Source organism: Saccostrea cucullata, unplaced genomic scaffold (genome assembly GCF_032062105.1).
Source record: "Saccostrea cucullata isolate Sc308-1 unplaced genomic scaffold, CSIRO_AGI_Scuc_v1 ctg157, whole genome shotgun sequence".
NCBI lineage: Eukaryota > Metazoa > Mollusca > Bivalvia > Ostreida > Ostreidae > Saccostrea > Saccostrea cuccullata.
The window spans coordinates 1090221-1103220 of record NW_026918429.1 but is presented as its reverse complement, the minus strand read 5'-3'; the positions used below and the strand labels follow the sequence as shown (position 1 = coordinate 1103220).

At 32.8% G+C, this 13000-nt stretch overlaps 1 protein-coding gene across 1 annotated transcript; it reads left to right on the top strand.

Moving 5' to 3' along the window:
- Positions 1–3791: 3791 nt before the first annotated feature.
- Positions 3792–7473, top strand: LOC134265417 (magnetosome-associated protein MamJ-like). The gene is made up of 2 exons (XM_062747628.1): positions 3792–3863; positions 6890–7473. The coding sequence occupies exons 1-2, from the start codon at positions 3792–3794 to the stop codon at positions 7469–7471; spliced, it is 654 nt and encodes a 217-aa protein (XP_062603612.1). The 3' UTR covers positions 7472–7473.
- The last annotated feature ends 5527 nt before the right edge of the window (positions 7474–13000 follow it).

The window sequence follows — 13000 nt, the reverse complement described above, 5'->3', positions numbered from 1 at the left end:
TTCTGACTGGAATATGAAGTATTTGTTTATATTAGTACAATAGATTGTATGTTGAACATATTTATGACGTTTTTTTATGTAATTTATACAGTTTTAGTTAAAGGTGCAATTATAGCGGGAAAAGTTTTCATGCATAATGAATGTGCATGCTCGGGGGAGGAGGGGGAGGGGTATGAAATTTTCTTCCACTCAAAATAATTTTCAAGTGTTTAAAAAGTGTAATCCAATGATTACAAAGAGTCATCATTGTCTATGAAATGTTCTGCTTAATTATTCCAAAGTTATACTTTTCTGTAAGGCAGACATGCGTAGAATCGGGAGTGGGGGGTGGGGGTGGGGGCTAAGTTGATAAAACTTTGAGAAGCAATGACGATGAAAATGATGATAAAAAAAATTATGGTATTGAAATTAATATTCAATATATGTATTTTAAAAGAAATTTAGGAAAATTAATTAATGTAATGTTTCTCTAAAATTTCTGTCTTAAATTGTAAAATAAAAATGCAGTAAATTTAAGAGGGGATATACACTCTGTAATAAGTACAATTAGTGTTAAAATGAATTAAATGTCTAAACATTTATTGATATTATACTTTCATGTAAATTAGTTGAATCTGATTGGTTGAGAAACATTTGTTAAAAAACACTATTACCCGCTGTATAATGAAACCACGCCCTCCAGCGTAGCAACAGTCAACAATGCTTGACGACGGGTGATATTCCAAAAAATAGCAACTGCACAGAAATTATGTGCACGGTTCACTGTTATATGTATAAAACATTCAGTATAATATAATAAATATAGCATGTAGTTGAGTGTAGCATTGAAAATTTCACCCCTTGAAAACCATTGTCAACCTCGGCTGTGCCTTGGTTGACAATGGTTTTCTTGAGGTGAAAATTTTCAATGTTACTCTCAGCTACATGCAATATTTATATATTATTTGCATGTGCATTGGAGTAGGTAGAAGACACCCTCTTGGTTTATTCTATGTAGGCTACCGGATGGTGTTTGCACAATAATTCACGGTACGCAAACTGACCAATTACCCCATGGTGGAGAGCATTATTTATCTCCAAATCAGTGTGAATAGTTTTGTTAAACACTAAATTTTCAAACACAGGTAAAGTGATTTCTTTTTTAAAACCAAAGAACCAAGGTTCACTTTTGCCTTGTTTGGCCCTGTGTATTTCTAAAAAATTTAAACTCCATAGTTTAAGTTAACAATGCATTGAATATCACTTAGATCTTTGGTGACTGCATATCAATAAAAAATGATGTAATTTTTGAATTTCTGGCTATTCAGAGCATTATGACGTCACGAATTCTGTCAATTTCCTCGTATTCTGAAAAAGTGTACAAAAACGGCAAATTTTTGAAGTTTTTTTTTCGATATTTGCTATAGAGCGCAATCTCTGATCAAAAGTATGCAACTAGTAAATGATAGAACTGTTTCTGAGGATTAAAAGACATGTTTTATTTTTTAGATCAGAGAGTGCGCTCATATTATTTTTCTTCACTGAAAGTACTCAGTTATACCTGTTTACCTTAAAATTCAAGAACATTAATTGCAGTTTCATTAAGCCAGTTCTCCAAGTTCTGGACTTTTAGGAGAACATTTTTTTATGATATGAAAGCACTAAGTCTCTATTTTATTTTAAAGGTACTTGGACACAGATTTAAAGTCAATATTTTCTCTATAATATTACGATTTATATATTTTAATAGCATACAACTTATATATTTTAATAGCATTTCACACAAAAATTAATTTAAAATATTATTTCATTTAAAAGTAATTAAAACTTAAAATTTTTTGGCAGGTTTGATTGACACATCCTTGCACTTTCACAAATTTTAACCTTATTCTTAATCCTCAGGAAAAGTGGCAATCTTGTTTTGTATTAATGAGAAATATTAAAACTTTAATTCAGAAAAATGATTTTATTCAGAGACTTCATATTTAATACGCAGACTTCACTAATCAAGTTCTTTCAAATGACACCAAGACCTTGACTGTGACCTATATGCTAAAAATATGTTTTTTAACTTTGGTACCGCCGGCGCATAGTGTTTCACAGACATATCTTGTTTCACAAACACATCTTGTTCATGCTAATTGTTAGGTTATTATGTAAACACTGAGTTACCAATAGATTTTTCCATTATTTCCTGATCAAGATGAACACACCCGTCAGCAGGGGATGCTCACTCCTCCATGGCACCTGATCCCACCTAGCTCTGATGTTTTAGAGGTCCATGTTTGTTCTGCTCCTGATTTGTATTGTTTGAATGCCATGGACTTTTAAGCTAGAAGACTATTTGTTATCTCCATAAATCTTTCATTTAATTAAAAACTAACTTTCATAGAATTATATATTTGTGTTCTTTCACTAAAAGTGTGAAATTGAGAGCAAAACTTCTTAAGTTTCATGATGCAATACAGACAGTAAGTCATGCTTATAATGAAGTAGCAGGGACAGGCGATTTGCCATCATTATAAATGTAATCAGTGATAAGTAAGTAAAAAAAATTAAAGGATCAGTGGGAAACATTTGTAGGAATTTTGGTCCTCCACTTTTGCCAGATTTAAGTTAAACATTTTGAATATCGATATCGGGTCAAACATGAAGGTCAAGGTCAAGGGGTAAAAAATCGTGCTTGCATGGATAGATTTTTTTACAGGTAGTGCATAACTAAATATGAAAGATCTATCTGTTCTCAATCAAAATTTACCGATATAAGGAAAGATTTCATTTTTGCAAAGTTAGGTCAAACTTCAAGGTTAATGTCACAGGGTAAAAAAATTTAGTATATTTAGAAAGGCTTTGCCACATCATGTTTTAGATGAAAACCCTATATTTCCTCTCTCAAAAGTTTAAGGACTAATTTTGAGTAATGTTAAAACATTTTTGAAAAGTAGGTCATACTTAAAGGTAGTGCTGGGTATCGCGACTGAAAAATCGTATCGCGATATATTGCAATATTATATTTTGTATTGCAATATATCACGATATAAATTTGTTAATAAATTTTGCTTTTCGTCAATGTCAAATGAAAACAGAAACTCAAATTACATGTATTTCGAGTTGATATTGCAACTGCCTGGTCGCGTTGTGTTGGCGCAAGTGGCAAGCTAAGTTTTTTGTAGCACAACTTGACGAATATAGTTATAATATTCCGATTCGGCTTTAACAATATGTGCTTTCATGTAACAGTTGTCGTCTTTTCGTTTCTGAGAGAGACATGTCTCTCGTTTCTGATCACACTTCACGTCGCTTCAGACGCTTGCCGCCATATTTTACCTTGAAAAGGGCAAATAACTCTTTTTATAACAATTTATAGCATATCGAACCCGAACCGGTATTCACAAAAATACCGCGATACGTATTGTGAAGAAAAAAATCGGGATACACCGGTTAACCGGTAATATCGCACAGCACTATATACTTAAAGGCCAATGTCACAGGGTTAAAAAAAATCATAGCTTAAGTATATTTGGAAAGGTTTTGTCACAGGTAATGTAACATGAGAAATATGAATTCAAAGCCAGTCTATCTTGACTTTTCATTCAAAAGATGACTAAGATGAGAGTTTTTGGACAGACAGACAAATGAGATTTAACTTGCCCGTTGCTTTCTTAAACGCGGAAGCTAGACAATAAATACTTGTGAGAGTCAATTCATTGTATATTTTAAGTGTGTTTGCTATAAGGGTATTTTAATTATTATATCTATTGAAATTCAAGGAAATTAACTTTGTTATGTAATAAAGTTTTTATTATTATAGAATGGAGCTTAGACGATCTACACGAGTTCGACAGCGCCCCCGGTGGTTCGCCGACTACGTCGTGGACTTTCCTGTAAGTGATAAAAGATTTACTTATAACAAATGTTATTTAGGAAAGTAAGGGGAGATAGAGAGATCGATTGGAGTAGAGTGCTTTACATCTCCTTCTTTGAATTAGTTCAAACTTTTTATTGGAAGATAGAATTTTGTTGTTATCTCTCTCTTTCCACCGAGCTACTGTAATTATACCCCCTGATTGAAAAGCAGAAGGGTATAAAGTGATTGAGATTTACGTCTGTATATCCGTCTGCATGTCTATCCGTTAATTATGCTTTGGGGTACAAGGTGATCGGGATATCTGTCTGTCTGTCTGTACATCCATCTGTCTGTTATGCTGGAGTACCCATCTCTTATCCGCGACTCCTCTTATACCAGAAGGAATTTTATGAGACTTTCACTGAATCTTTGTCACATTCATTATAAGTGCCATTGTGACCTATTTTACTTTTTAATCTGATACATATTTTGGGTTTTCTATGGCAAAACATGGACTTTGGCATTTTCTCTTAAATATTAAAGGGTACCCATATCTCTTATCCGCTTCTCCTCCTTTACCACTGAATAGAAATTATTAATGTTATACCTTTAAAGATGCATTCCTTTATGAATTAATCTATTCAAAAAAAAGTGTTTTCAATGTTTTGCTGAGCGGGCATAAAAAAGATTGATGTTTACCGCTGAGTAAGATGTTGGACTGGTCGATGAGATGTTGGACTGCTTAAGTCACAGAATGGGCAGAGTTTAATCTTATTTTTATTCCTTTATCAGTGTTGAACAGTGATGGACCTGAAGCTATATCACAGAAGACAGTACAAAATACATGTATATCAAAAAAATTAGAATGAAAGGTATAACAAAACATTTATTGACTGAGTTCTTGCACAAAATGTGTTTTGTAGACCCTCAAACCAAACTGTCTGCCTTCAGCCTAACGACCTTGAATGCAGGCATGCAGACATTTTGATTCTTGGGTCCGACAAAAACACTTGTTGCCCTCAACTCAGTAAATAAATGTATAATGATACTTTCAAAATTCTTAAAGTAGTACGTACATGCCATAACTTGCACCAGTTTAAATACATTTGGAAATTTATATATTTTGTTTACCAATATGCATTTATTGACTGAGTTCAAAGGCAACGTGTTTTGTCAGACCCAGGAACCTGCAACTGTCTGCCTGAGTCCGTTAGGTCGAAGGCATACAGTTTGGTTCGAGGGTCAAATATTTTGTTATACCTTTCATTTAATTTTATTTTTTGACATACATGTATTTTGTACTGTATTTCGTAATGTAACATCAGGTTTGTCACTGTTTTACACCAACGAATGAAAATGAGATTAAGCTCCGCCCATTCTGTGACGTAAGCGGTCCAACATCTCACTCAATGGTCCAACATTGATTTTTTTATGCCCGCTCAGAAAAACATTAAAAATGTGAGACTTTTTTCCCTATAGATTTGTATAGGAACAAATTTTTAAAGGTATAGCAGCTATGAAAATACTGTATATTACACCATTAAAATTGAACGCATTATTAATTAAGTTATCAATTATTTATAATCCTGCCAGGAGAGAAATGCATGGCTATATTTAGATAAATCCATCATGTGACGCCTTCGCTACTTTTAGATTGATAAATAAACATGGCGTCAAGAAAATTAGGTAGACCATTGAGAAACAATTCACTTTTGACGTGAATTCTTACTCTTAATGATACATGTACTTATCTTTTAATGAAATCAGTATCAACATGCATCTGCTCTGTTATGACCCATATTAACCTTTAATGAATTAATTGTTATCAAAATGCAACATATACCTCTTTGTCTATGAGTTCCCCTGGATATGTGTGTCTACTATACTGTTTACGCACTTCCTTTGTCAATATGCATGAAAAGACTGAATTCTTCATTGCAGTTAATTGTTTTGTTATTACAGCGACTCTAAGCTTCTATTAGTAAAAGTTTGTGGAAAGTATCAATTTTTCATTACACTTCATATGTGTTTCAAATCATTTAATCATTTTGTTTTACACACAAATCCGCGTTCATATAGCGTGTATTACTTTAATTACATATAGTGCCCTTAGTTGTGCCTCTCCTATTTTACTTTTTGATTTGAAACTTATTTCAGGTCTCCCAGAGCAAAACATGGACTTTGCCATTATAATCATATGGGAAGCAGGGGGAGTGAGCTTTAGTGCTCAAAATACCTCTAGTCTGTCATGTCTTGTTTGTCTATCATGAAGAAAAATGAAATTCATACTGTATAAGAGAATGTTTATAGCAAATGTTTAATTATGGCATTATTTGCTGAAGGGCAAGATACGTATATATTTCTAAAATTGCATAACTGCATACTGTGATTTCATTAATTTTCATTGGCATCAATTTTCGTTTTAGTAAAACAGGCATTTTCGAAGACACATAATTTCATGGACAAAAGCATTGTCTATACAAATGAATAACATATTTCTTATTTCAATGAACATTTGAATTCGATGAGCAAACAATTTGCTCGACAACGAAATCCTCAAAAACCTCAATGAATATATTGATGAAACCACAGTATTATCACTTACAATGCAGCAATAAAGGGTAAGGCTATCTTGCTAGATACATGTAGTATCAAATTTTTGGAATTATACTTCTCTCCAAAGTAAAATATCAATTTTATGACTAAATTGTTAAATTTGCATCAATCTAAAAAAATCAGCTTATACTATATTTGATAACACTCCTTGAAGTGTGTTAATTGTCACAGGTGATGGACATGTAGAAAATGAAAATCTTTTTGTTGCATTCAAAATATATTAAAATCTTTAAAACTTAGGTCAAACTAGGAGGATAGGGCCACAGGGTCAAACTTATAATTATGTAGTTGGGAAGATCTCCGGACTCACATGCAGGTAAAGCACATATGTGAAAATCCCTGTTCCTGTCCTTCCCATTAACCTTTTTTATGGGATGAGACTTCTGGCTAGTTATGTATAGTTACCATTGCTATTCCTGTCTATGATTTGGTCTATTTTCTTTTTAGGTGCGAAGGTCCAGGGTGAAGCCGATGTTGAAGGCTGATGATGTTCCTCGGCAGCCTGAGAAGGTGGCAGTGCTGCCTCTTCCTGAGGCTTTACAGGAGCTGCCTGTGGAAAGGCTAAGGCAGGCTGAAGAGGTGACTGTGTCATCTCCTCAACCTGTGATGGCCGATCCAGAGGTAGAGCTTGTTCAGCTTGAGGAAGAGTGTCTGCCATCTCCTGAGCCTGTCATAGCCCTTCCTTGGCCAGAATTTGACCAGACTGTGGAGATGGCACTGCCATCACCTCAGCCTGCTCAGGTTCTAGTTGAGGAGGAGGCTGGACAGACTGAGGTGGTGGAACTGCCGTCTCCTCAGGTTGTTGTGGGGCATCCTCGGCTTTCTAGCCTTGGGTCACCAGTGGCAGAGATCCCTCCTGTGCAGCCATCACCTGTGAGGCAGCCATCACCGCAGCCATCACCTGTGATGGAACCTACGAGGCGAGGCTTTGCAGCGTTAGGAGAAGGGGTGGTGTGGCATTTGTTTAGGAATGTGGAGGCCACTTTAGTAGGTGGTATTATTTTCCCTATCTTCTCTTCTCTAATGTAAATCCCCCCCTTTCTTTAAGTTTCTTGTGTATAAAACTAAAGTTTAAATAGGATTAATTTTTCTCTAATTTTTTTTTTGTATAAATATTATCAAATTTTCTTCCCCTTGATTAATTTCAATTTCCAAAGGATAAAACTGAAAAAATATTTGATTTTCTCCTAAGTAATTGTAATTTTCATCTAGGAATAATTGAGGCATAATAATTCAGGATTTTATAATTTTTGTTAATAACATTATACCTTTTTAAATTTTTTCTTTTAATTGTAAGACCATTTCTAGAATTAAATAAGTTTAAATTTGTTCTTAATTTCTCAATTTCTTAATTTCTCATGGATACTACGTCTAAATATCTTGATACAAGCACACACCGTTATTTAGATGTAGAAATTCAGGAGAGTAACTAAATGATAATTAAGATTTTGATTTAGTTGATAAAAAAGAAAATAATTAAACAACAGATTTATTGAATTGATAAATTTTCCTAACTAAAGTAAAATTAAAATTAAAACAAAATTAATCAAACAACAGGTTAATTAAATTATAAATTTTCCTAACTAAGTTATGTAAAGTTAAAACAGAAATAATTAAATGGCAGATTAATTAAATTATAAATGTTTCTAACTAAAATTAGATTAAAACTTCTTAAATAATATAAAAAAAAAAGTTCAATTAAATTATAAATTTTCCTAACTAAATTGTATTTTTTTCTAACTAAAGTAAAATCAGGACAAAATAATTAATAACAGATTAATTAAATTATAAATGTTCCTAACTAAAGTGAAATTTAAACATTGAACTAGCTATTAAACAAGAGGTTATAAATTTTCCCAACTAAAGGAAAACTTAAATAAACAATTAAACAACAGGTTAATTAAATTATAAATGTCCCTAACTAAAGTAAAATTTAAACATAAAATAATTCAAACAACAGGTTATTTAAATTTACCATTAATTTCAATTTCTCTGGTGGTAAAATTTAAATTATTCATGTAATTTAGATGATTAAAAATTTCTTAAAAGAGCAATTAAAATCAATTAAATCCTACAAAGAAGTAAAATCTTGAGTTTTCATGGTAAAGAGGGTTTCTTGATTTTTCATTTTTTTGTGTGCAAGATGGGTTCAGTATTTGTTTGACTTTTGTACTTTATATATCATTTTGTACTATGTATTAATTTTTATTATGTATATCTCATATAAGCCTTAATTGTAAAGTACTTATTTGGTTTATTAGGTAATTAAGTAGGACTTATAATGCCGTCCCCCTTCCACAGATTTGTTATAGTTTAAATCAATTAAATGGGATTACTTTTTTTGTAAATAAAGGCTATTTTTTAAACTGGTGGAAATCTTTCTGAATACCTAATTAATTGTTAAGATAAAAAAGACCCCCTTTTTATTTACGATTTTCTCATGAAGGCTAGTGGCTAAATATCAACTCATGCACACACCGTTATTTAGCCACTGCATTTGTGAGAGTAATTTTAATTTGATGAAATTAATTAATTATCATATGTAATTTCTCATTTTTTCTTAATTAATTACTATATAAATAACATTTTCAAAAATAATTTAGGGATTATTAGACATTTAATTTAAATAACTTTAAAATTAGACTTGCTTTTTGCCATCATTTCCATTTATTTCCCTTTAAATAATTTACCTGTAATCAGGGGTTATGACCTTGAGATTGTCTATGATCAAAGTTAATTCTTTTTTAGCTTTATTTAACTAAGATTATAATTAAAAGTTATTATAAGTATTTCAGTGTTATCGTTGAATAAATGGGTAAACAAAATTCAATTTTCCATCCTAATTACTGCTGTTTGAAATTTGAGTAAGCTCCAAGGTAAAATTTTGTAAAATAAAAAGAACATAATTTTTCTTCTTGGTAAATAAAGTCTAAAACAACAGGAAATATTTCTATAGTTAAAATTCCCTTATAAAGTTTTTCCATGAGGAGTTCCTGTAAAAGTTTAATATTTAATATCCGAATTAATTTAATTATTTACTTATAAATAATAATAATAGGGTCCTTCTTTGAGATATAACTGTTACTATGTGGTTGATGTATTTTGTAATAATAAGTTGTGATTATTTATGTGAAGATTGTCGCTGATAATTGGTTGACTATCAATGTGCGCATACATCCGCTAGCACCGACTTGTTTTTGTTGATAATTCTGATGCTTTGTATCCTCGATCAATTTTAAAAGCTATAATTATAAGCGATGATCAATTTTGAAAGTTTCCATATTGTTCAACACTAGTATTAAAAGCTGAACACGACCGTGTTAGTAGTAAATAGGCATACACTAGTTTGGATATTGTTACTATCTACGATATTAGCACCCTGGTACATACTCTTTACATTCGTATCACGTCCTGACTGCTTTATTGTCATGAGTATCTGCATGGAATGGGGACCTGTGTTCGCGCTGGTTATCTTCCATTACCTTTATTTACATTTTATTGCAGTTACATCACTTACGCGTATTTGTCTTTGTCTGGTGCACTGACCATACAGTACAACTATTAGCTTCGTTGGTATCTTCACTTTCTTGCAATAGAAGACGTTGTTTTTGTCGCTACTGATCGAATGCTGTATAGCATACGTCTGTCTACACCGATGTCGACTGATTACACTGAACAGTGACTAAGTGAACCGCTTTATATAGGGGTCGTGTTTAGCTTTATGTATTGATGTATAATATTATTATTGCTGTGTCTGTCTGTCTGTACTGTATTAGTCTTAGACCATATCAACCGTTCATGAGATGCATGCCTAGCTTTGCTGTAATTTCATGCTTTAGTGACTTTGGTTAATGAACTTCATTAACATTTCCATTTATTCCCAGCTTCTTTCAAGCAGAATCTTACCCAAATTTGCATATGGAAGCTTCCTCTGCTGCTTCCTCTGATCTACACTTCTTGATTTACTGGCCTAGATTATTTTCATTATTAGATTAGTTCCAAAATTTTCTTTATCATGCTACTTTGAATGCTGACTCTGATGCTTACTTTGGATGCTGCATCTGCCCTACATTTCTTGCTTATACTGGCTCACAGCTCAGCTGGATTATTTTCGATCATTATTTAGATCAGTCCTGAACTGATCTTGTTCTTTATCATGTATCTTTGGATGCTGACTCTAATGCTTACTTTGGATGCTGCATCTGCCCTACATTTCTTGCTTTACAAGCTCAGAGCTCAGATTATTTTCATTATTAGATTAGTTCTAAACTGATCTTGTTCTTTATCATGCTACTTTGGATGCTGCATATGACCTACATTTCTTGCTTTACTGGCACAGAGCTCAGATTATTTCATTATTTAGATTGGATCTAAACTAATCTTGTTCTTTATCATGTATTTTTGTATGCTGACTCTGATGCCTACTTTGGATGCTGCATCTGCCCTACATTTAACACTTATATAGTGTATTGCCTATTTCTGGGACAGTCTCCTGGAAACAACTGCTCTCATGCTGCCTCTTACAATGTTGCATCTGCTGCATACATTGAATGCTGCATTTAACCTACATTTTAGATGGATCAGAGAGATAAGATTTAGATGAGTTATACCATATATGTACTTTGTTCTACAATTTTTGGTAAATGTTCTTCTGACAATTGTATTTTTTTTTTGTATTTTGCATTGTTCAATGTCTGATTTATAGTGCCCATTTTTTTCAATATTGTTTAATGTTTGAATGTCCCATCTGCACACACAAATTTTTGTCTGCCCACCACAACCCTTGCCTCGCCTCAGCAGCTCTGTCCAGACATAGATGTAAAGTGAGTGGTTTTGTTTTCAATATTTAGGGCCCGCTATGATAATGATCAGTTTGTCCGTCTGTCTGATATGGTTTCCCTCCTCGTAGCTCGATCTGGTTTAAACTGCAGTTACCTTGAACCAGTTTTCTAAATAAAAGGTCCAAGTTAAAAGCACATCTGCATGTAATCCTTATCTTGAGCATATTTTCCTTCATTTTAGCCCTATCTGGCTAATATGCTTCATCTACATATAGTGCCAAGTGGTATAGGATGTGCAGTAACGAACAGCTTCTAGATCAAAAATCAAGGTCATGTCATATTTACCATAGTGAGCACATTTTCTTTCATTTTAGCCCTATCTGGCTTGTACTTCATCTACATATAGTGCCAAGTGGTATAGGATGTGCAGTAACGAACAGCCTCTAGATCAGAAGTCAAGGTCATGTCATATTTATCATTGTTCAGAGCACATTTTCTTTCATTATATCCCTATCAGGCTTATGCTTCATCTACTTATAGTGCCAAGAGGTATTGGATGTGCACTAACGAACAGCTAATAGATCAGAAGTCAAGGTCATGTCATATTTATTTTAGAGCATTTTTCTCTCCCCTTTGTAGAGTCCTTGAACCAAAGGTCAGTGGTAAACAATTTTTTTTGTTTACGTATTTAAATCTCCCAGTGTTTATGGTTGGATATGATTTCTATCCAACAAGATTTGATATTTTTGTACCAGCTAGCTAATATTGATTTGGTATCCCATTGAATTCCAATTTGTTTGATGGTAACTTTAGCCTTAATAAACCAAGTTTTTGGTCATGTTTCAAGGTCAAAGCAGACATCTGTGTGATATTATTGTCATCGTCATTATTTTGTGTTCCCTTGAGCTTCATCTCATATTTTCAGGAGTACCAGTAGATTAAAGGTGCAAGTCAAATGTCAAGGTCACTGTCAATGCCCTCTCATCCTGATGCCCTTTAGTTAGAGCGAGGCCCTTTGAGATGAGCACCAACTCATTGATGTTTTATAGTTGTATATACAACATCATGGTGTTGAGTTCATCTTATATATGTGAAATGTATATATATATATATATAAAAAAAAAAAAAAAAAACCAAAAAAACACAAAAAACCAAAAAAAAAAAAAAAAAAAAAACAAAAAACCAAAAAAACCTAAAAAAGTTAAATATACAGTTCAACTTTGGTACCTCGAATATTGATATGGAGCTATAACAAATTATTCCCCTCTATTATTTATTTTTCCATGATTAAAGTAATTATAAGTATTTTGTAATCCTTATAAATACATTGGTTTCAAGTTTGAGATTGCAAGGTTGAACGGTATACAGTGTAGATGCGAGTATTTATATATTTATTTAATCTTACAGAAGCAAGAACAGGCATCTTAAAGAGGCAGCGACAAGTGGTATTTAATCTTACAGATGCAAAGACAAGCCTGTTTTTTTTTATTTTATCTTACAGATGCAAGAACAAGTAGTAGTCAGCCTTACAGAAGCAGGGACAAGCCGTTTTTTTTATCTTACAGATGCAAGAAGAAATAGTAACCAACTTTACAGAAGCAGTATGTTTTTTTTATCTTACAGATGAATGAACAATTAGCAGTCATCTTTACAGAAGCAGGGACAAGCCAGTTTTATCTATCTTACAGATGCAAGAACAAGTAGCAGCCAACTTTACAGAAGCAGGGACAAGCCATTTTTTTTATCTTCAAATGCAAGGACAAGTAGTTGCCAACTT